Consider the following 25,756-nt stretch of genomic DNA (forward strand, 5'->3'; position numbering starts at 1 on the left):
AAGAATTGATGCTTTTGAACTGTGGTGTTGGAGAAGACTCTTGAGAGTCCCTTGGACTGCAAGGAGATCCAACCAGTCCATCCTAAAGGAGATCAGCCCTGGGATTTCTTTGGAAGGAATGATGCTAAAGCTGAAACTCCAGTACTTTGGCCACCTCATGCGAGTTGGTGATGGACAGGGAGGCCTGGCGTGCTGCAATTCATGGGGTTGCAAAGAGTCGGACACGACTGAGTGACTGAACTGAACTGAATATTGTGTTTTATACACACACACACACCCCATATTTTCTTTATCCATTCCTCTGTCAATAGATAGTTAGCTTGTTTCCTGTCTTGGTTATTGTAAATAGTGCTGCTATGAACACTGTAGAGGTGCATGTATCTTTTTGAATTAGAGTTTTTTTCTTCTCTAGATATATGTCCATAGTGGGATTGCTGGGTTATATGGCAGTTCTATTTTTAGGTTTTAAGGAACTTGCATGCTCTTCTCCATACCATTGTACCAATTAAATTCCCACCAACAGTGTGGGAGAATTCCCCTTTTTTCCACATCCTTTTCAACATTTATTATTTATAGATTTTTGGCTGATGGCCATTCTGACTGGTGTGAGGGGACACCTCTTTGTAATTTTAATTTGCATTTCTCTGATAATTAATGACATTGAGCATCTTTTCATGTGTCTTTTGGCATCTATATGTCTCTTTGGGAGAAATATCTATTTAGGTCTTCTGCCCATTTTTGATTGAGTTGTTTGTAGGATGTTTATTATATGTGCTGCTACTTGCTAGGCTGCAAAATTGCTTGTGTATGACAGACAAATTGTCATGCTCAATTATCTACCTCCAGATTTTCTCTATCAAATAGAAGCTGAGGTTAAAAGTTGATCAATGGGAAGGAAATCTAAAACAGAGGGGATGTATGTATACATATAACTGATTCAGTCTGCTGTACAGCAGAAACTAATACAATATTTTGAAGTTAACTATACTCCATTAAATTTCTTTAAAAGTTGCAATTAGTACAGATGGTTCTTTTTAAACTATAAAAAGTGACAAAAATATACCACATATTCAAGACAATAGATGTGTTTTTATTTACTATATAAAGTAAGGAAATCCTTCTTTACAGTAAAATACTGGAATATAAATAGGGATGGTAAACAACAGAAGGTGGGTGAATATATTAAATTGTAGGAGGTTCGAGGAAAATAAACTATTTACTCTTGTCTGTTGTAGTTGTAAACAGTAAGTCTAAAGTGAAAACAAAAGCAGAACTTTAACTAATTGGCTCTATTTAATGGAAATCTTCATAATATATAACAAAGATGTATGAACCATTTACTGACAAATATTACATTAATGCAAGATTAGAATTGGGTTTTCTGTTAAAATGAAGAATCAATATGCACTTAATCAAATCAATAGGACTTCCCTGGTGGCTTAGCAGTAAAGAAACTGCCTGTAATGCAAGAGATGTGTGTTTGATCCCTGGGTCAGGAAGATCCCCTGGAGAAGGAAATGGTAACCCACTCCTGTGTTCTTGGCTGAGAAATCCCATGGACAGAGGAGTCTGGCAGTTCATGGGGTCACAAAAGAGTTAGACACAACTCAGTGACCAAACAAATCAAATCAATTATGCTCAATATTAAGACACATCAAATTTTATGTATTTTAAGAAAGAAAAATGCCATCAACTGTAAAATATATATATGGAATTCATATATTGCATAGTACCTACCAGTGTGCATTGTATTAATAGAGCCAATGAAATTATGGTAACAGGCAATGTAGAAACTCATTTTAATCAAGCATTGTTTTAAAGGTTGATAAAATGAAGCTGGAACCCTGTGAGCTCACTTTCCCTAAAGTAGACAAAAAGACCTTGCATTACCTATAGACATCCCAGAGATCAACCACACAGGAACCAAACCTGCACCTTTCATTGTCATACTCTGGCTCCTTATTCTAATATAAGATGACTGGCATGTAATTTGGGAACAGAATGAAAAAAAAAATGGGCCTGATACAGCTTCTCATTTTCAGAAAGTAAGGCAACTTTTAGGAAAAGTTTATGAGACACTACGTAAAGATGATTTCCACTCTTAATAATAAATTTAGCCTAAAAATCATAATCAATTTCTGTATCTTGGACACACCAAAAGAAGGTAGACGACTACCATGACTCCACCCTAAGGCCAAAAAAGGATAAGTAATTTAAAGCATATGAAAAGATGGCTATAATACATACAAATTCACTGCTGCTGCTGCTAAGTCGCTTCAGTCATGTCTGATTCTGTGCAACCCCATAGACGGCAGGCAGCCCACCAGGCCCCTCTGTCCATGGGATTTTCCAGGACAAATTCACTATATGTTTTCAAATAAATCAGAAGTCTCCTCAAATTATTTGAGTCCTACACTTGTTTGGATTAATATACAAGTTGTTAATGATAAATGGTCAACACAAAAGGAATTTGCTGATCAAGAAACCCCCAGGCATCTCACTCATAATTTCTAGGAGTTAAAATTCTGGGACTGATAATACGATGGTGTCAAATTCCATCTAAGCTTATCCACTGGACCTATTTTGACAGCCGAATCACTTTAGAACCAAGGGATGTGCTCCAGTTAGATCGCTATTTACATTCGATCCCTCAAATAGCCAGACCTTTTGAAGTAGTTGTGTCTGTGTAATTCTTATTGAATTTCACTCACACACAACTGGATTTATCTATGAGCCTATAAACACTCTTCATATTGAGGACTTAGATATTATTGATCGATCCCTATTCATTTAGTTTTTTTCTAATTAGCTTACCTACTTGGAATTATTCTTAGGTATTTCATGTTTCTAATTATACTGTATTGATGTATTTTATAAATTTCATGTCCTAATGTTTGTTGCTGGCACATAAAAGCACAACCGATTTGTTACTGTTGTTGTTACTGTTATTATTGCCAACTCTCCCCCATATGTTGTTCCTGTTACTTTTATTCTTACTACCCCTCCCGTGTGTTCCCTATTTCTTCTTCCAGTTTGCTCCCAACCAGAGACTTTTTCCTTCCACATGAAGAGTAGGTTGGCTGGTGATGAATTCTTAGAAATTTCATCCATTCATCCTTGCACTATCTGAAGGATATTTTCACTGGGTAACATGTACCATGGAGAAGGCAATGGCAACCCACTCCAGTGTTCTTGCCTGGAGAATCCCAGGGACGGGGGAGCCTGGTGGGCTGCCACCTATGGGGTTGCACAGAGTCGGACACGACTGAAGCGACTTAGCAGCAGCAGCTGCAACATGTACCAAGCATAAACAGTAGGTCTGATGTTTTTCTTTTTTTCTCTACCATTCTTCTTTTCAGTCATTCCATGGGTTTGGGGTTTTGATAACATCTGCTGAATTTCCAGCCAAAGTCTCACTGTTTCTTTCCTGAACATAATCTCTTTCTCCCCTCCCTAGGATTATTTTAAGAAAAATCGTTTTCTTTAGTTCTCAGTACACAGATCATAATATTGCTAGGTTTGTTTTTCTCTCCCTCTATCATGAGACTATGAAAGGCTGTTGGATTTACAACGTAATGTATCAGTATTTCACTACTTTGGCAAAGTTCTCAGCCAGCCCTTCAGGACTCAAGTCTTGTTTCTGCCACCGCTCTCCTCCTGGGACTCAATTACACTCTCAGGCCACCTTTCCATCTTGTTCCACATCTGACCTGTTTCCCTTCAACTTCTCTTTTCTCTGGTGTGAATGTATATACTTTCCACAGATGTGGTCACTAACTCTCAGTCCTGCTGTTTCTAATACACCATTAAACCCACCTATTAAATGTACTGTTAGGGTTTTTTCCGGTGGGGGGGGGCATTTTTTACTTTAAAATTATCATTCAATTTGTAAAAATGGATTCCAAGTCTTTGCTGAAAGCATTCCTCCCACTTTGTCTCTAGAACATATTGATCATGGATATTTCAAAGTCTCTTTTTGATAATGCCATTATTAGTTTTCCTTGTTAGTTGGTTGGTCCTTTTCTTCATTAATTTAAGTTAGATGCCAGACTTTGTGGGTGAAAACCTACAGAGGCTTTGGATGATATTATTTTCCTCCAACAGGAGTGAAATTGTTTTTGATTGGCAGAGAGAATAAGTCCTGCTCCTGTTCAGAGCTGTGCTTAAAGAAAGGTCTGCTGTTACTTGAGAGTGTGATGCTATTTCCAGAGTTTGGCCCTCTTGGAATTTGTCCAGGACACCAAAGTGTTTCCCATGCACTTGAAGTGGGCATGGGGTCTCCCAGCACCTGGCAGCTGCTGGAGAGTTTGCTCAGAAGTTCATCCTCCAGCTGCTGCTGTTTGGTTAATTTCTTGGTTAATTTCTGTGCATGCACAGCTCAGCAGTCAACAAATTAGGGAAATCTGTTACAAACTGTGGGACCGCCCCCTCCCAACTCAGTTTCCAACTTCTCTGTCAGTTCCTGTACTGTGACATCTGTATCCTCACCCCAGGAAGATACCGCTCTTTGCTTGGTTGCACTCATCTCACACGCTAGTAAAGTGATGCTCAAAATTCTCCAAGCCAGGCTTCAGCAATACATGAATCATGAACTTTCAGATGTTCAAGCTGGTTTTACAAAAGGCAGAGGAACCAGAGATCAAATTGCCAACATCTGATGGATCATCGAAAAAGCAAGAGAGTTCCAGAAAAAAACATCTATTTCTGCTTTATTGACTATGCCAAAGCCTTTGACTGTGTGGATCACAATAAACTGTGGAAAATTCTGAAAGAGATGGGAATACCAGACCACCTGACCTATCTCTTTCGACACCTGTATGCAGGTCAGGAAGCAACATTTAGAACTGGACATGGAACAAAAGACTGGTTCCAAATAGGAAAAGGAGTACGTCAAGGCTGTATATTGTCACCCTCCTTCTTTAACTGATATGCAGAGTACGTCATGAGAAACGCTGGGCTGGAGGAAGCACAAGCTGGAATCAAGATTGCTGGGAGAAATATCAATATCTCAGATATGCAGATGACATGACCTTTATGGAAAAAAGTGAAGAAGAACTAAATAGCCTCTTGATGAAAGTGAAAGAGGAGAGTGAAAAAGTTAGCTTAAAGTTCAACATTCAGAAAACTAAGATCATGGCATCTGGTCCCAACACTTCATGGTAAATAGATGGGGAAACAGTGGCTGACTTTATTTTTTGGGGTTCCAAAATCACTGCAGATGGTGACTGCAGAAATTAAATTAAAAGATGCTTACTCTTTGGAAGGAAAGTTATGACAAACCTAGACAGCATATTAAAAAGCAGAGACATTACTTTGTCAACAAAGTATACTTTCCACAGACCTGGTCACGAACTCTCAGTCCTGCTGTTTCTAACATGCCATTAAACCCACCTATTAAATGTACTGTTAGGGTTTTTTTGGGGGGGGGCATTTTTTAGTTTAAAATTATCACTCAATTTGTAAAAAAGGTCTGTCTAGCCACGTTTTTCCAGTAGTCATGTATGGATGTGAGAGTTGGACTACAAAGAAAGCAGAGCACTGAAGAATTGATGCTTTTGAACTGTGGTGTTGGAGAAGACTCTTGAGAGTCCCTTGAACTGCAAGGAGATCCAACCAGTCCATCCTAAAGGAGATCAGTTCTGAGTGTTCATTGGAAGGACTGATGTTGAAGCTGAAACTCTAATACTTTGGCCACCTGATGCAAAGAGCTGACCCATTTGAAAAGACTCTGATGCTGGGAAATATTGAGGGCAGGAGGAGAAGGGGACGCCAGAGGATGAGATGGTTGGATGGCATCACCAACTCAATGGACGTGAGTTTGGTGATGGACAGGGAGGCCTGGCGTGCTGCGGTTCATGGGGTCACAAAGAGTCGGATACAACTGAGCGACTGAACTGATCTGAACTGAATATCTGTGTCACTGGATTGCAAAGTCCCTCCAGAGGAAAAGGGGTCCATGTGGCATTACTTTATGTCCTTTTCTTCTTTCAAGGGTTGCAGCCCCTTCAATTTCTTTGTCTGAAATATTGCTTATAAGTGCTGTCAAATAGTTTTTTATCTGTTCATCTGTTTTGGTTTAGTTTTTATAGCTTTGTAGGAGAGATGATCCATCTGATACCAGCTACTTTGTCATACCTGCAACTGGACAGGCTGTGTCAACTCACTCCTTACTTTTGAATAAGTTTAGAGTCATCAGGACCAGTGGTGGTGTCAAAATCTCCACTTGGTGAGTGATGAAGAGGTATGCGTTATAGGGCTGTAGCAATTCATTTCTTTGCAAACTACACTGGGTAGTGTTTTCCAACTTGCTTCTATTCACAGTTCCCTGACAGGCTGTAGGTGACACACAGCCTGGCAGACTGGCAAGGCTTCTCTCCTCTAAGCAGATGTCAGCTGCTCCTCTGAGGTATGAATCACTGCTTCAGGATGTCCCAGGCCTGGAAGTTCTCTAGTTCCCACAGATCTGAGGTGCACATTTTAACTGGGCTTTTTAAGGCTATGCCATTTAGAGAACTCTACATTATTCAGGAGCTGAATAAGTCAGCATCTACTCTTGGTATTTCTCCTCCTTTTAGTACAGATTTCACTGGATTTGAAAGGTGTTTTCTATAGTTTATAATTTAAGGAAGCTGTTGTCTCCTAGTTTCATAGTAGACAAAAGTTTAATCTTCTTCTTACAAAATTTGGGTAGCTTTCAGTTGGCAATTAGAGATGAATAAAAATATCTATTGTCTTCAATCTGCAGTCTGTGATCATGAGTTCTATTTAGGAAGTAAAATCGATTGTATTACTCGATGATTGCCTTGAACACAAATTCTTTATGAGAGTGATTAAGTCTCCCAAAGGTAATCACTGGTTCCTGGAGGTGGGAGGAATGAAAAGATCTCAGGTAACACACCCATTGGGTCCTCCAAGAGGCCACAGTGTATCAAGACAAACACAGAGTACCTGTGAGGTTAAAATGTCATGTGGGGAGGTCTTTAGGGAAACAACATCCAGAAATATAGTGGGGGCTGATAATGCTACAAATAAAGTGTTAGAAAGAGGACTGGGAGGAGTTAAAACTAGGGCAGCTTCCAACTTTTTGATTTGGGAACTAGGTGGTTAATGGGGTAGAAAGAATATACTTATTCTGTTCCAATACTAAATCAATCAATCATTTGTTTATTATTATTCTAAGAAACATTTAAGGACCTTAGTGATTATAAATAATGAACTAACTATATACACATGTATTTCCAGTCTATCATGAATTCAACCAAATATACATGTGTGTGTACACACACACACTGTTCAACAAAAGCTGGTGTGTGTACAATATTCAGTAAATACTGAAACATTAGAAAATAAAAGGGAACCTTCCTACATTGTTGGTGGGAATGCAGCCACTATGGAGAACAGTATGGCTGTTGTTCAAAAAATGAAAAGGAGAACTACCATATGATGTACCAATCCCACTCCAGAGGAAACCATAATTCAAAGCAATACAGGCACTTCAGTGTTCCTTGCAGCACTATTTGCAGTAGCCAAGACATGGAAGCAACCCCGGTGTCCATCCACAGATGAATGGATAAAGAAAATGTGGTACATATATGCAATGGAATATTACTCAATCATAAAAAATGAAATCTTGCCAATGTTAGCAATATGGCTGCAAGTAGAAATGATCATTTTAAGTGAAGTAAGTCAGAAAAAGACAAATATTATATGATATCATTTATGTGGAATCCAAAAAGTGATATAAATGAACTTATTGACAAAATAGAAACAGACTCACAGATAAAGAAAAACTTACTGTTACCAAAATGGAAAGCGGGTAGGGAAGGGATAAAATATGAGTTTGGATTAACAAACATGCACTAAAATATTTATATATATACGTGTATATATATATATATATATATATAAATTAGATAAACAACAAGGATCAACTATATAGCAAACTATATATATTCAATATCTCATAATAACCTATAATGGAAATGAATAGGAAAAAAAATACATACATGTATATGCATATGTATATACACACATATATACATATACATACATACACACATATATATACATACACAGATATACATGTGTGAGTGCATGCATGCTAAGTGGCTTGAGTCGTGTCCAGCTCTTTGCGACTCTATGGATGGTAGCCCTCCAGGCTCCTCTGTCCATGGGATTCTCCAGGTAAGAACACTGGAGTGGGTTGCCATGCCCTCTTCTAGGAGATCTTCCTGACCCAGGGATCAAACCCATGTCTCTGAGGTCTCCTGCTTTGGCAGGTGGGTTCTTCACCACTAGTGCCACACGGAAACCATTCCCCTCATATACATACATGTGTGTACACACACACACACACACACACACATAAATGTAACTGAATCACATTGCTGTATACCTGAAACATAGCAAATCAAACTAAAGTAAAAAAAAATATAAAAAAGTAAATACTTTCTCATATCATGTATGAACCATAAAATAGTATAAATGAGTCACAAAATGATAAAGTCAGAAAGCTGAAGATGGACACACAAGTGATTTCATAATGTAACTGCTGTTTTAGTTTACAAAGGAACAAAGATCATCAATTATTTTGGATGATGCAAATAACGTAGAAAACATTTCCACTAATTATAGGAAGCTAGTGTATAAGGTCTTTTGAGAATCCTTCAAGGTCTAGGGTTTTGAGTCATTAAACTGGGTATGTACTGCATTCAGTCAGTGAGTGCTGATTATACCAATTTCATTATTGTGTCTGTGCTTTACGATGTCCTGGTTGAAATCAAGGTAATCATATTTAAAAATGAGTAAAGAAATGTAGCTCTAAGTGATTATTTTCTTTAAAAAATGATAAAGTAAAAAAAAGCCTTTACAATTTTTACCGTATTGTTTTAAATTTAAGTTACCAAGTGTGGTATGAAATCTGTTAAGTATGTATGCTAAAGCAATGGATTTGAAAGTAAAATATATTATTTTATATAGTATGTATCATACTGTGTAAAACTATTGTACTAAAAAGCAATCCCAAGCACTTCTTTTACTTCATACACCAGGTGTATGATTCATAAATAAAATATGCAGTGGGAAAAAAGACCATCTAAGCTCAACATAGACCTAGCAGTCTGCAAGTTTCCTTTTTCTTTGAAATAGATTTTTTTCCTAATGTATCATGCCAAGGACTTGCAACATACTAGACAAACCATTGGCCAAATTATGATACTATCTGAATTAAAAATACTTAATAGCTAAAGAATTAGAACTGAATCTCATATTTTAATTTTTTCCTTCAAATGATAGCACTAGAAATTATTGTGCCACATTTGTTTTAAAATATGCTTTTTTAAAGGCACTGATATTTCCTCTTTATATTTAATGATATATTTCATAAGTCTTGAATTAATAAAACAAATCCTAGTAAAACTGCTCTCTCGGAAGGGTAAAGCTCAGAGCCCTGCTATCTGAGTCTCCTCTTCTTATCCTTTAATATTCCTGTTTCAAACCTGTATGTGGCAATTTGCAGACAGTTACTGTTCATTAGAGTACCACAGTCCAGGGGCATGACTCTGAAAATTTCCACACTAATGAAATTGGACTTCTCCAAGCCAACATACACTCATTCAGCTCATCATAAAGCCCAGTCAAGTGGAAAAGTTAAATATTAATAATCAAAATCTGGATAATAAAAAAAAAAGAGAAAGGTGTTGTGTCATACCTTATGTAGTCATCTGACCTGTGAGAGATGCAAGGATAACTTTTAAAAGACAAAGTAACTCACTTAATTCTTGACATTTGTGTGCAGTAGCTGAGTTATAAACATGCAGCATAACTACCCTTCATTCTATTCTCTCACAGTCCTGTGAGGCAGGAGTGGCAGGTTGAGTCTCATTTCTCAGATGAATATATGCATCCTAATATTACATATATACTATGAGTTGGTTTTGCTTTGAAACCATATAATTGGCATCAAGTAGATGGCATTCCACTCCTGTACTCTTGCCGGGAAAACCACATGGACGGAGGAGCCCGGTGGGCTGCAGTCCATGGGGTCGCTAAGAGTCGGACACGACTGAGCGATTTCACTTTCACTTTTCACTTTCATGCATTGGAAAAGGAAATGGAACCCACTCCAGTACTCTTGCCTGGAGAATCCCAGGGACGGGGGAGCCTGGTGGGCTGCCGTCTATGGGGTCGCACAGATTCGGACACAACTGAAGCAACTTAGCAGCAGCAGTAGCAGCAGCATGGTACCTCCATGTAATAGAGACTCAATAAATGACTGGTAAGGGATGAATGAGTGAATGAATGGATGGCTAAACAGAAAAGTAAATTCAGCTCTACAGAAGTAGTGCACATGTTGAAGTTTTCAATACTGGTTAGTGATAGTATCAAAGCAGATATAGACAGATAGACTGATAGATATAGATAGATGCTAGAGAGATAATGATAGACAGACAGATGCTGCTGCTGCTGCTGCTAAGTCGCTTCAGTCGTGTCTGACTCTGTGCGACTCCATAGACAGCAGCCCATCAGGCTCCACCGTCCCCGGGATTCTCCAGGCAAGAACACTGGAGCGGGTTGCCATTTCCTTCTCCAGTGCATGAAAGTGAAAAGTGAAAGTGAAGTCGCTCAGTCGTGACTGACTCTTAGAGACCCCATGGACGGCAGCCTACCAGGCTCCTTCGTCCATGGGATTTTCCAGGCAAGAGTACTGGAGTGGGGTGCCATTGCCTTCTTCATAGACAGATGATAGGTAGATAAATAGACAGATAGACCTATAGATAGATAGATAGATAGATATAGACAGATGCTAGAGAGATAGATGCTAAAGAGACAGATGACAGATAGACAGATAATAGAGATGGACAGACAGACAGTAGATAGTGTTTGCATGTACTTTCAGTTCTTTGTTTACTCTGCATATACTATCTATTTAGTACGTTGTGTGTGCTTAGTTGCATCAGTCGTGTGTTACTCTTTGCAACCTTATGGACTGTAGCCTGCCAGGCTCCTCTGTCCATGGAATTCTCCAGGCAAGAATACTGGAGTGGATTGCCATGCCCTCCTCCAGGGGCTCTTCCTGACCCAGGGATCAAAGCTGAGTCTCTTAAGTCTCTGGCACTGGCAGGCAGGTTCCTTACCATTAGTGCCACCTGGGAAGCCCATTAGTACTTTACTTCCTACTAAATAATCATCTTACTTCCCCTTTTTCACACCCTTCTGAATCCCTCAACTTCCTCACACGGGCTCTTGCTATGTTTCCAAGTGTCCTTTTTCATACCTGAGATGCAAACCTGACCACTTTCTGGAACTAGGAACTTATATTAGATAAAACCATACATAAGTAACTGATACTTATAAATGATATAAACTAACATTATAAGTGATAATACAACTAAATACTTTTACTATTTAATATTATTAAATAATATCATTTAATATATGGCAAATAATGCTAAAAATTAGATATTTAGCATGCATTTTATATCACTAAAGTAAATGTAAATATTAAGAATTTCTTATATTTATCTTTTCTATGTTTTAATAAAGTAAAATCAAGAATTTATGCACAGACACAGAAACATTTGGAGCAGATTCAGTTAAAAGTTGAATAAGGAGATGATATTTGACAGTGTTTTGAAAGTAATAGAATCTTTCTGCAATGATTTGATCCGTAATGGCTGATCTCCGTTCCCTTCAGAATCCCGGCTTCCTAATGACCTGGTAGGATTTATGCGCACATTTCCATCCACTCTGACTACAGCCTGACGCTAGAGGGTCCATGAACCCAGTCCCACTCTAAAGCGAGCAACAACCAAGATGCAGGAGGTCAGCGGCAGCTACACACTGTGGAGAACTCTGCCCACAAAGGTGATCTTCCTTAAGTTCAGTAAAACACACTCTCAGAAAATTCTTCAATCTGGGTAAGGCCTCCTCCTCACACTCATTTTCAGTCGTCAAGCTTAACACCCCTTTATATATGTCTACTCTGACTATAGAAGTACAAGATCTAGATGACCTGTGGTCCCCATCAGCTTTCTGTCCCCATTTCCTGCAAGTTTTCTCCAGACCTTAACTTTGGACTTCAGACCGAGGATCTTGGTGGCTGTCTCCAGGTGTCTACCCAGAGTCACAAAGGATATCCCTGACAAAGGGCTGGGAAGCCACGATTGGCTCTGCTCTGGACAGAATGCAGTTTGGGTGAAAACTCGGTGCTCTCTCATGTGAGTCAGGGGCTTGGGGAAGAGGCTCCCTTCAGTATTTTCTAGAACCTACAGAGACAACTGTAGGCTTCCCTGGTGGCTCAGATAGTAAAGAATCTACCTGCAATGCAGAAGACCCATATTCGATCCCTGGGTTGGGAAGATCCTGTGGAGAAGAAAATGGCAACCCACTCCAGTATTCTTGCCTGGAAAATCCCTTGGGCATAGGAGCCTAGTGGGCTACAGACCATGGGGTCGCAAAGAGTCAGACGCAACTGAGGACTAACACTTTCTACAGAGACAAGTGGACACCTGTACAAACTCCCACACTTCCACCTGGGGTTTCTCAGCCTCACTCACTGCAGTGTAGGGACCTCAGAGGGAAAGAGCGATTATTGTACAGAAACCTCAAGATGCAAAGCTCCAGAGTTTGTCAGATTTCTGGTCTGTCCCTATGGCTGCAGGGTGGGGAACTTTCTAAATTCACTCTGGCCTTCACGGGTCTTATCACTGAAGTCATGTTAGCATTGAATTTACTTTCTTTCCTATTTATGTCTTTAAAAACTTCAATAGTTTTTAAAAGTAGGTGTGCAGAGTAAAAAATAAAAATAACAACAGCAAGCCTATAAGCTTTAAGATAATAAGGACCTAGATTTTTTGTTTGTTTTTTTAAGGAAAGACCTACATTCCAATGACAGTATCATTATTTGCTATTCATGGCCTTGCACAAGTTCTTAAAATCTCATATATCATACTTTCTCATTTCTAAAATAAAGAGAAACGTCTACTTTGTAGGATGACAGCAAATCACCTTTGCCTAAAATTATGCTCAATTGTAAATAAATAGTAGCTCCCAGTATTATCATTACAAGCCTCAGTAATATACTGTCCATGGAATTCTAGTTACTGTGAGGCAGTGATTGTTCTTCTCAGGTGTAGTGAAATGATTTTATATCAATCTGTGGGATGTTAACATCATGGCAAATAGATGGGGAAACAGTGGAAACAGTGACAGACTTTATTTTCTTGGGCTCCAAAATCACTGCAGATGGTGATTGCAGCCATGAAATTAAAAGACGCTTGCTCCTGGGAAGAAAAGCTATGACCAACCTAAACAGCATATTAAAAAGCAGAGACATTACTTTGCCAACAAAGGCCCGTCTAGTCAAAGCTATGGCTTCTCCAGTGGTGATGTATGGATGTGAGAGTTGGACTATAAAGAAAGCTGAGCGCTGAAGAATTGATGCTTTTGAATTGTGGTGTTGGAGAAGACTCTTGAGAGTCTCTTGGACTGCAAGGAGGTCCAACCAGTCCAATCAGTCCTGAATATTCATTGGAAGGACTGATACTGCAGCTGAAACTCCAATACTTTGGCCACCTGATGCGAAGAACTGACTCATTTGAAAAGACCCTGATGCTGGGAAAGATTGAAGGTGGGAGGAGAAGGGGACGCCAGAGGATGAGATGGCTGGATGGCATCAATGACTCACTGGACATGACTTTGAGTAAACTCCGGAGTTGGTGATGGACAGGGAGGCCTAGTGTGCTGCGGTCCATGGGGTCGCAAAGAGTTGGACACGACTGATTGACTGAACTGAACTGAACTGAACTGACGGGATGTTAGAGGTTGAGGATTTTGCTGTCGATTTGCTTTGCTTGCTGGCTTCTCGGCATCCTGCGCTGGTCCTGCTCCCTGGGTGAATACAGGGGCCCCAGGTGTCCGGCAGGCCCAGCTTCACATGCTGGGCTGTCCTGTCACCTCAGCCACAGCTGACCAAAGACCGGCATCTGAGTCCAAAGCAGCCTCTAACGGCCTCTTTATTCCAGGATGACCAACAGCTCCCTCAACGTATGGCTCACTCAGGCGCCATCCCTTAACTTCTGACATCCTCAGAGTCTCTTCTTCCATCTGGACTGTAATCTGTCTTTTACCACAGCTCATGTCTCTCTCCCTGGTTTCCATGTCTCCTCAGCACTTTCTCCTCTGGACCTCCCTCTTTCCCTCTGTTCTTCCCTCTCCCTCTCTCCTTCCCCCTCCCTCTCCTCTCTCTCTCTCCCACCCTCCCTTTCCTTATCTCCTGGTCCTCAGGTCCCTCCTGGTCCTCAGCTCCCTCCTCCCCCCATCCCAGCATTTTGTCTTCCTAGGCCTTAGATCTCACTGCCAGTTCAAGACTCAATTCTCTTTTCCCTGCCCTGGCATTTGCCCTTTGCCTTGGGACAAGGTCCTTAGGGCCACAGTGCTTTTTGCTACAATTATTTATTTGTTCCTTTTGTTTTAAACAATATCCTTTTGAGTAAACCTTTAAAAAATTTAAGGAAATAGTAGCACATTTAAATAGGAGCTTCTATTTCTAGCAAAGTAGTAGATGATACATTCTGAAAAAATCCTTTCCTTCCCCAGTACCCAGAACTGATGGGAAAATTACAACAAATACGTTTTAAAATACAAACCCAAGTTCCTAAGGAAGGAAGAGAAATTCTGTGGCCCAAAGACCAAGAGGGCCTGAAAATAGGTTGTTAAATAAGTATGAATGTCTTGGGAGGTTTTGCAGATGAGAAATTTTGATACTTGAGTCCAGGGTCCGGGGAGACTTAGAAGTGAAACCCCTGCACGACTCAAGACAATTAAAGAAAAAGGAAAAATGTGGGTTTTGTCTAAGCCCTCTGGGACCTTCACTGGTGCCATAGATTTGTTTAAATAAATAATAAAATGTAATATAATGTATATATTTCAGGAAGACAGAGAATGCTCCCCCAAGGGAAGCTCTACAATGCACCAAAAAATGGTTAACAGAGAAACTAGAAAAAACATGCATCATTCTAAAGCATTTAAAAAAACCACATCCAATAGTGCAAGAAAGAAAACAACATATAATTAAAACACCAGACATAAAATATGTAAATGGTGGAGGGATGGTAACGGAGCTCAAGTGTACTACAGTCATTTTTTTTCCCTCTGGGCCAGCAAAAATAATTATTAACTTTTAGATTTATTGCTTAATGAAATATATATATATACTTGAAGCACAAAATTAGGCACTAAAATCAAAGAAATAATATAATTTCCATAACAATGGAGAATGAAATAAAAACAATTCAATTCATAACCAATCAGGAAAGAGAAAAAATAATAACAGCTGAAAATATTAAATAAGATAGTAGAAAGAATTCCAAATACATAAGAAATCAAAATAAATGTAAAAGGATTAGGTAGCCAATTAAATAATACAGATTGGCAAGCAAGAAGGAAAAAAAAAATCTAAATCCAGCTCTGTGCTGGTTATAAGAGATATAACTCATATATAACTTATAACCTTTAACAGATAGGTTAAAAGTAAGAGGCTGTGAAAAGTTAGACTGAACACTGGTTTTAAAACTTTTCATGTAAGACAAAATCAACTTAAAGCAAAAAAAAAATTATTAGAGATAAATAGATTTACTACATAAAGACAAAAGGTTAAATCATCTGGCTCTCAATTCTAGCTCTACTGCTTATTGCCAAGCGAAGTCAATATGTTGCTTCACATTTTATTTATAAAAAGAGACTATTAGCAGTTACACTACTGGGCTGTTACAGCACTCGTGATATTGCATGTACACCATCTATTGGAATATCTTATAATCATAAAACACACTTTACATGTCACCACTTTTTTAACACATTAAAAATTATGTATGTATTACACAGTCATGGAAAAATTACAAACGTGACATGTGAAATAACTGAAGTTTGGGAAGCAGTGGTTTGGAGTGAAAGGATTCATATCCACTTTAAATTATTGGATAATTTCCATGGAAATATGAAGACTGTCCCGAAGAACAGATATTTAATGTCGACAATCAGACTTCATACATGGAGACATAAAAACTATTAGCTGTTTGTTTATGTAATACTGCCAGGTTTAAAATCAGCAATCAGTTCTCCAACATGCAGATATAAACATGTAAACACAGTAAGATAAATAGAAACTTCAGAATCTGTTAGAAAATTCCCATTAGAAATACCCCTTTATGTTTTGGCATAAAAATACAGTAACAAATTGAGTTCCTCTCAGAACAGCATTGGAGGAGGAAATGGCAACCCACTCCAGTGTTCTTGCCTGGAGAATCCCAGAGACAGCGGGGCCTGGTGGGCTGCCGTCTATGGGGTCGCACAAAGTCGGACACGACTGAAGCGACTTAGCAGCAGCAGAACAGTCACCCTGCTGTTTGAGAGCGAACAGAGTACAGGGCATCCTTCCTATAGCCAGTGTGTGCAGTAGTGACCGCACATCAAACAAAAGGGTCACATCAGTGGTCCTTTAGGAAGCCCTCACGTGCTGTGGAAATTACAGAGCATTGAAGCAAAGCTAGTCAACACCTTACCAACAGGAGTGGCCTCCTACACCTGACTCTGCCCCGAATCCAAAGGTGGTACTTCTGGACATCACTCATAGCCCCAGAGTAAATGCACTGCTCATGCCTGCTGTCAAAAACCAAGATCACAACTACAATCATATCCCTCACAGTGAACGGGGTTTTGAACCCCAAAGTTGAATTCTTTTTCTCTTTCAAAACTATTCCTAGGAAATAAATTGGTTTTATTTGAAAGTTGCTTTAATATAGTCAATTCACTATAGGATTCATAACCTATGTTATTTTCCTTGCATTTAAAAGATGTATAAACTATAGCTTTCTAATAATTTGTTACACTGAAGATGTGCTGTTAGAAGTATGTAAGTTAATTTCTTGTGTATTGTGGGGAAATAATAATTAAGAAGAGAGAATTACATTTTTATTTCATTTAACAACAGAGTATTAAATGAAATGTGTAACTTCTTTTAGGATAATTAATTAAATTGGAAAATTACACTCTCTTAAATAAAATCAAGTATGATTTGGTATCATAAATAGATGAGCATGTACTTACAAGCAAAGTTATTAATATAGTTTGTTGGTTTGAACTTTCAAAGATTTTTTTCACTTCAAATAAAATAATAAATGAAATAAATCTTCTAATACATTCTTCCAAACACACAGTCTTATTTTTCTCATTAAAGAAAAGTTTCTAATTAACAGTATCTACGATGTCCATTGAGCATGCTCTTTAAAATATTTGAAATGTTAAAAATTATCTGATTTAATCCTTACAGGGAATTCGATTTCTACAAATAACAAAACGTTATGGCATACTTTAAAACTCCATATGCAGTGTAGCTATTTTTCCCTAAGAGACAGAAGTCGTGTCTGAGATCTAATTACAAATGATCACTTTGACAAGTAACTCCCATCTTTATAAGGTATTCTGGGTTTCCATCAAAATTTGAAACATAACTGACCATTTTTATTGCCTATTAAGTAGGAAGCATTTATCTAATACTCTGCTAACTTTCCCAGATTTCAACAAAACATCTCAGTAAACCTATAAGGAACTGACAGAACACATCAGTAAAAACACACAGAATGGAGCTGTTCAAATCAGACTGCTGCTGCTTCCCTTCAAACTGCAGTCCTTTATATATTTTTTTGACTGCACAGCTTGCAGAATCTTAGTTCCCCAGCCAGGAATGGAACCAGACCCCTGTAGTAGTACTAAAGGTTTGCAAGGAAGACTCTCACCAGGAAAATCTACTCACTTGCCCCAATAGCTCAAATTCGCTACTCTAAGGACTGCCTGTTACTTACATTCACAGGTCAAGAGAATTGTGTTTATGTGCTGGACATGGCACAATTTAGCAACTCAGTTGCATGGCCCCTTCAGTCATATGGTATATTAACAAGTATCATTTAGTAATTTCACCATAAAGTCAGAGAGTTTTCAAAGGGCACGTGGCACAGTCTTCCCATCTCTCTACTGCTTCCATCTGGTCACAGGAAATAATAATAGTCCACTCATCAGTCTTAGACAATTAAAATGAAGAAATTCCATGAAAGAATAATGCCAAAATATATTTCCTTCCTCAGATATTGATTCAATATCCAGCATCTCTCACTGTGTTCCAGTTAGTTTCTCCCCATCACCAAATGTCCATGTTATTTTCCTTTCTTTTTAGTACTTCTGCAGATCTCAGTTGACTTTGTTTTTCCATAGGAGAACAGGAGGGCATGCAAAATTGTGTGGACAGCTTTAAAATTCCCTCGTGGTCCTCTTGACTATATTCAGTGTCAGTAGGCATAATAAGAAGTATATAAAAATGAAAGTTTCATTTGTTATTCTGAGCTATCAATACAGCAAATAATTTTGCAGTTAAGTATTTTTCAAATGCCATCACAAAATTTCCAAAGATTATTTTTAAATGGTATCTTGTATTCCCTTGTGGAGCTGAAGAACTACCATGAAATTAAGGGCATTTGAAATTTTCTGTAGTATTTTTCAAGCATAACTGCAATATCAAGATTGATTTTCCAGGAGATAGTAAACTATGCACTCATTCTCTATCACATTTTAAAATATCGAATAATTTAACCTACAATGTTTTAAAATCCCTCAATAAGCATATTTCCTTAAGTATGCGCCTACTTATTATTATGCCTACTGACATCAACTGCCAGATTTTAGTAAATTTCCTGCTCTGAAATTACTATTTGTGTATAGGAGAAAGCTTCGCTTAAAAAGCTCTCATATCTTTCAAACTATGATTGTAGAAAAGAACTGCTTTTGAAAATATTCTTCTAAAAAGAGATGATAAAAAGACCAAAAACTATTTGCATCAAATATGCTCAGCAAGTTTGTTTATCAAAATTCACCTTGATATAGAAAGGCAACCTTGTAGATCTAGGCAAACCTTTGGCAATGCTGACAAAAGTTTATATGTGAAGGTCGCTGGGAAACTGTTGATTTTGACAGAACTAAAATTATGTATCATCTGGGTACAATTAAAGGATTTTATAGGATTATGCTTATATTTGGTTTTGTAGTTTGATCTTACATAAAACATCTGAAATTTGACTGCCTGGAAAAAAAATTGATATATGATGAAGATGAAAAAAATTCAGAGCTATATCATAAAAATTCAGCCTCTTTTTGCAATGAACATTTTCTTTGATGCAAAAAATAAAAAAAATAAATAAAACTTAGAAACTTAACATACTCTTTCTGACTTCCAGAACATGTGCATTTCTTATTATCAATTGCAGGGCTTCCCGCAATGTGGGAGACCTGGGTTTGATCCCTGGGTTAGGAAGATCCCCTGGAGAAGGGAATGGCTACCCATTCCAGTATTCTGGCCTGCAGAATTTAATGGACAGAGGAACCTGGCAGGCTACATACAGTCCATGGGGTCACAAAGAGTTGGACATGACTAATCGACTTTCACTTGTCATGCTCCCTCTACTAATACACTCTACATTCTTTATGGTTGGAAAGGAAATGTTCTTCGAGAACTATTTAAGCTAATACTAATCGAAAATTATATGTCACATGCAGAACAAATCTGAAAAACAAGGGACCGCAAATCTTTATTGATGTTTATTATTTTGAACTGGGTTTCCCAGGTGGAACTAGTGGTAAAGAAATTGCCTGCCAGCGCAGGAGACAGAAGAGACATGGGTTTGAGCCCTGGGTTGAGAAGATCCCCTGGAGAAGGGCACAGCAACCCAGTCCCATATTCTTGCCTGGAGAATCCCATAGGCAGAGGAGTCTGGTGGGTCACAGTCCCTAGGGTTGCAAAGAGTCAGACACAACTGAAGCAACTTAGCACGCATGCACTTTGGATTACTCTGTTGATTTTGTCCTGAAAGAATCATCCTAGAAATTACTTAAGTTTTAAGTACTTCAAATCCATGATAACATTTTTTTTGGAAGAACTTTAAATTCATTCTATCTACAAAAGGTTAATAAATATAAACAGTATAGTATATGCTTTTCTACTGTAGTTCCCTGTTTACATAACCTTTGAAAACATTAAGTATGTTTTGGTTTATTTTGAATTAAGCATTTACAATGCACCTAGGGGGAGAGACGTCCTTATTTCAGTTTACACAGAAACATGTGGTTTAGCTGGTGCCACCCCCAGTGGTCAAGTACCTTTTGCCTAATCATTATGTCAAACACAAAAGATTCAATATACGGTCTGTGAATTCCTAATATTCTGAAAATGATCTTTAAGAGATTGATCATCTAAATATATTTGTATTCTTCAACCTATACACATTCTGTAAGGGCTTAATTTCATTTTTTCCCCAAACAGGGTTTTTAAAGCTCTCTTTACTGCCTATTATCTCTTAGGCAGTAGGATGCTGGCTATCTAAAATGGAATTTCTCAAACTTCACTTGAAAACTATGTAACACATTAATTGATGTCCTTGGGAAATAGGTCTTCCAGAATGAAGTAAGCTTGGTATATGCTGGAGTAAGCTGAGGTAAGCTATTACAAGGTAGAACTCAAAACCTCAAGAACTGTACTTTGTCCTGTGAATCATCAACAGGCAAGTGTAGCAAGCAGTGTTTGGGAGATGCTGGCCTATGTATCACGCTGTGCAGCCCACTGCTCATCTCAGAGGTGCCTATCTTGACATTTTCTTGGTTCATCACATACTTGCATAGATGGAATCAGAACCATATATGGTATTTAATTGCCTGCATACTATGGTTCTATATGATATGACAAGGTGAAGTCAGTGGTTTCTCTCTCTCTGGGTCCTTCAGGGGTGTACTGGACACGTGGTGGACTTTTAGATACTGAACGCTGTCTTCAGGGGATGCTGCAGTGTCTTCTAATGCTTTTAGTGTCTTTCAGTATAAAACCCATCCCAGGCAACGTAGAGCCAAGCATTCTATGTTATATCTTCATAGGAAGATAAAAGCAAAGATACTTATATGTGAACCCTGAACAACATGGGTTTGAAGTGAGTGGGTTTATATGCTGATTTTTTTCAATAAATATAGCACATATTTTAATCTTAAAATTAACTAAGTGTGGGGAAAAGTTTGTGTTCAATGTGGAAAGAAAAGGCTAGGGTTTGAGTCCTGGTTTTATCTTAACCATCTCAGCTTCCTGCCCACATTGTCAAAGATCTGACCTCTTGTATAGGGATCAGATCAGATCAGATCAGATCAGTTGCTCAGTATAGGGAACCAGAACATAAAAAATAGGTTTTAAACTCTTAAACAGATTATAATCTCCTTAAGCGTGTGGCATAGATATTATACTATCATGAAGTCTTGGGAAATAATAAAGTCTTTATGCTTGATTGGATCTCAAAGGTTTACTGGTATCTATTATGAAATGTAAATATATCTATTATCATATTGATCATATGAGCTTGAATACATAGAATTTTAAAACCTATGAAGGTAGTTACTAAAAATAAAGAAATGCAAAACAGTATTATATTGAGAAAAATAAATATTCACAGTGTTATAAGCACTAGGAATATTTAAGTTTGAAGAGCCTGCAACCATTTGATATCATTTTGTTCGTTTCTCCATTACAAACCCTCCTCTCAAGTTTTTCAGTTCAGTTCAGTTCAGTCACTCAGTCGTGTCCAATTCTTTGCGACCCCATGAATCGCAGCACGCCAGGCCTCCCTGTCCATCACCAACTCCCAGAGTTCACCCAGACTCATGTCCATCGAGTCAGTGATGCCATCCAGCCATCTCATCCTCTGTCATACCCTTCTCCTCCTGCCCCCAATCCCTCCCAGCATCAGAGTCTTTTCCAATGAGTCAACTCTTCGCATGAGGTGGCCAGAGTACTGGAGTTTCAGCTTTAGCATCATTCCTTCCAAAGAAATCCCAGGGCTGATCTCCTTCAGAATGGACTGGTTGGATCTCCTTGCAGTCCAAAGGACCCTCAAGAGTCTTCTCCAACACCACAGTTCAAAAGCATCAATTCTTCAGCACTCAGCCTTCTTCACAGTCTAACTCTCAAGTATTTACCACAAGGCTAATGGTGGATGCAAAGTAACTGAACTGTGTGTGTGTGTGTGTGTGTGCACGCATGTGTGTTAACATGTGCGTTTGTGCACCTATGGATATTCCTTGGGAAGAACATATATCAAAAGATAACTAGGTTTTAAATGTCAAAAGAAAGTCATGCCCCTCCGTATCCCATGTTGATGGGGCATGTTGATGGGGCATGATGATGTTGATGCCCCTTCCTAAGTGTTCTAAGAAATCAAACATCTACCAATTATGACCTTGAGCATCGGGCCACAGGAAAATACTTCTTCACCTTAGCTTCAGGGGAAACTTGTTTAGCCATTAGTTTAACTGCCTGCCTTTACATAATCCACTTATATAAAAATAACTCAAACATGCTCCAAGCTACAGAGAAAAGAAAGAGGAGCTGAAAACAGGGAAATGCCCAGAGAAAACAGATTTGTCACTAAGAAATTCACTTGTACTGTTTCCAGGTCTAATCTCTGTCTTCATCAACTTCAATAAATAGAAATCATATGAATCAAGGAGGCAAAACATCATCTATCTTCTACTTTGTATCATGGTATAATATAGTGAGTGTTATCATTGGAAGGACTGATGCTGAAGCTGAAACTCCAATACTTTGGCCACCTGATGCACAGAACCGACTCATTGGGAAAGACCCTGATGCTGGGAAACATTGAAGGCAGGAAGAGGAGGGGACGACAGAGGATGAGATGGTTGGATGGCATCACCGACGTGATGGACATGAGTTTGAGTAAGCTCCAGGAGTTGGTGATGGACAGGGAAGCTGGCATGCTGCAGTCCATGGGGTTGCAAAGGGTCGGACACAACTGAGACTGAACTGAACTGATCTGATAAACTATCATTTTCCCACGAAGTAACCTTGGCTCCAATCACTATCATGTAATTCCTTCTCACGCTTTGTACAAAATCATAGTACCTTGCTCTTGAGCTGCCTAAAATTTCTGTTCTTTGCTTTCTTCCTTAAAAGCTGTGCTGCCAAATTTTTTCTGAAGATAAACTTTTGAAGACTTTATTTTCCTGAAATTTCAAGAGAATGACAGTGGACCCACATAGCATTCTCAGAGTTGGTTTGTGACGTGAATTCTATTAATTAGTTATACTTTATACCATAAGACTCAGGCCACTAGAGTCTATCATGAATATAAATTGTTTCTAGTGATTAAAAGTGAAAAGTTTTTGTTTAATCCCTATTTATCAATATTCTTGCTAAACTGAATAGGTTCTGAAACACAGTATCTTAATAATATTTCAATACAAGGGGATCAATTAGAATCATTTTTACACCCTCTAACCTAGCAGCTCAATAGATATATTCTCTAGCTCTTCTAATTCTTTCTTCACTTTTAGAGAACTTAATACTCTGTTAGGACCAGAGGCAGAGAATATTCAAAATAAAGATAAAACGTTCCACTAATATCTTGACTGATCAGAACTTCTCTTGTAGATTCTCAGTGAGACACTGTCAATTAACAGTAAGATAACTGCTCTCAAATTACATCAACAGGTGAGCAAGGTGCAGAGAAATCCAGGAAGACAGAACACTCCAGGATCATCATTCAAACGTGCCATCATACCAGCTTTCAGAGTGTTAGGAAGATAACTGCTCCTGTTTTGAACATTTACATTTTATGGGCCTCTCAACAACCCAAAACTGCCTTCAGTCAAACTTCTACTTCTGGGAACTAGTTAAGAGCAAATACAAAATATGCCTTGTCCATACTGAGTCTGTTTTACTGAAGACAGGACCAGATTCCTGAGGTCTTTTCCCCTTTAGCAGGGTTATTTACCTCGTGAGAACCAAGATAATTGCTGGTGATTTAAACAAACTACATGCAAATCTCTTACAAGTCCCATAATGTAAAAAAGAGGTATGTGTATTTTGCAATCACCCCCACCTGAAGGTGTACCAACTGCTTGGGGACTGAAGACGAGCTCAGTAAATTATAGCCTACGGGAAAATGTAGCCTGCTCTCTGTCCTTCTGTAAATAAAACTTTATTGGACTACGACTGTGCTCACTCGTTTGCAGAGTTTCTGTACAATGACATTATAAATCATCGCAACAGAGGCTGTCCAGCAGAGCCTGAAGTGTTTACTACTGGGCCCTTTACAGAGAGGCTTCCCAACACAGGACTAAAGAATGCTTTATGGATTTAATGATATTATAAGGAATTTTAGAGATTGCTCTGTGGTTACAAGCCCCACCTGATAGGAAGGACCACAGAATCTGGGCAATATTACACAACAGTGAACCAAGGCTGAAGCCACCCTAGTTCTGGTCATTTCAGTGAAACGCTCTGGCTCCTCTACCTAAACTCTGAGCGAGAATAAGCAGGAGGCTAGGTGCACTTCTACCTGGTTGGCACGAGTGGTGGCCACTCACCTGATCCTGCCCCGAGGCCGCTCAGACTGCTCGGACAGGAAGCTGGTGCTGCTGAGGCGGGAGGCACTGCTGGTTCGGGACACGGCAGACGCGTCGCTGACGTCGCTGTCTGAGGATCTGGTGGAGACGTTGTCGCAGCTTCTGTACTGATCTGTGTGTGCGTTATACTAAGGAGTGAAAACAAGAGCGTGTGAGCTCCGTTACCGGGTGGGGGGAAGCAGAGATAACACGGTGAGGTTAGCGGCTACTCTGCCCGCATCAAGCAAAAGTGCACTTTTATAAAACTAGGTGTGAAATCTAAAGTGACCCAACGCTAGCATGATGTATGGTTTCCAACAGAACCATCCCGCGTCCTCTGAACGGTAAGAAGTGCTCTATGAGGACCGACTGACAAAATAATCAGAAGTGTCAATGCTTGGGTGGAAAATTTACTACATAAATGACCCGCACCTACTTACTACCTCAAAATTGCATTATTCCTCTTCTCCAGTACGTCAATTTCTCTTTTCTTGATTTTCATCACAGCCTACAAATTCTACTCACCTTCTACTCTACTCATGAAAGAGACGACTTCCATTTGTCTGTGCTTCTTGAGGCATTCTAAAACTGATATTTAATTTACCCTACACACTCTCCCCATTTTAAGATGTCACATTCTTTCACATTTTACCAAAAAATATAACTCTCAAAAAAAAAAAAAAGAGTTGATAAGAAAGCAAAGGGATTATGCCAAATTCAAGTGAGGTGATGGAGGCAAAGACAGAACTTTGACTTTCTCTCTATTACGGTTTAATTACTCATTTTCAGATTAAACTATTAACTAAGTGTTGAAAGTTAAAAAAAAAAAGGATTCCTATTAAAATTTCAGTATATGCTACATCTCATATTTAAATGTCTTTATTTTTAAATTAATTAATTAATTTAGTTGTGCAGGCAGGTCTTATGTGGCACGTGGGATCTAGGTGCCCAACCAGGGATTAAATCTGGGCCCTCTGCATTGGGAGCGCACAGGGTTAGCCACTGAACCACCAGCGAAGCCCCTCAATGTGTCTTTGTATCTGTTTTAAGTATTTATTATCTAAAGTTGTAGAAATCATTAGGTAAAAGTTAAAATTGGTGAAGATGTCAAAAGTATTTTTTTTTCTATTTCTGCTTTACTGTCTTACTGCAACGAATCACACTGTGAGTAGCTTTATACAGTCTATATTTTTATGTGTTTAAATCATAATAAATAGTAAGGTTATATAAGTATCTACAATTTTGAAATAACAAATACATAATTGATTTT

General features: G+C 38.7%; 1 protein-coding gene across 3 annotated transcripts in view; it reads right to left on the reverse strand.

The window, feature by feature from the left end:
* Positions 1-25,756, reverse strand: part of RIMS1 (regulating synaptic membrane exocytosis 1) — a 182,409-nt gene that overhangs the window by 79,458 nt on the left and 77,195 nt on the right. The window contains exon 18 of one of the 3 annotated variants that reach the window (XM_010851269.1): positions 24,469-24,635. The exons of the other annotated variants lie outside the window; for them this stretch is intronic. Within the exon in view, the coding sequence (XP_010849571.1) occupies positions 24,469-24,635 (167 nt within the window). The remainder of the gene's footprint in view (positions 1-24,468; positions 24,636-25,756) is intronic. 3 annotated transcript variants of the gene reach the window in all.

The sequence above is a fragment of the Bison bison genome, unplaced genomic scaffold, assembly GCF_000754665.1.
Source record: "Bison bison bison isolate TAMUID 2011002044 unplaced genomic scaffold, Bison_UMD1.0 scf7180017864300, whole genome shotgun sequence".
In the NCBI taxonomy this organism is placed as follows: Eukaryota; Metazoa; Chordata; class Mammalia; order Artiodactyla; family Bovidae; genus Bison; species Bison bison.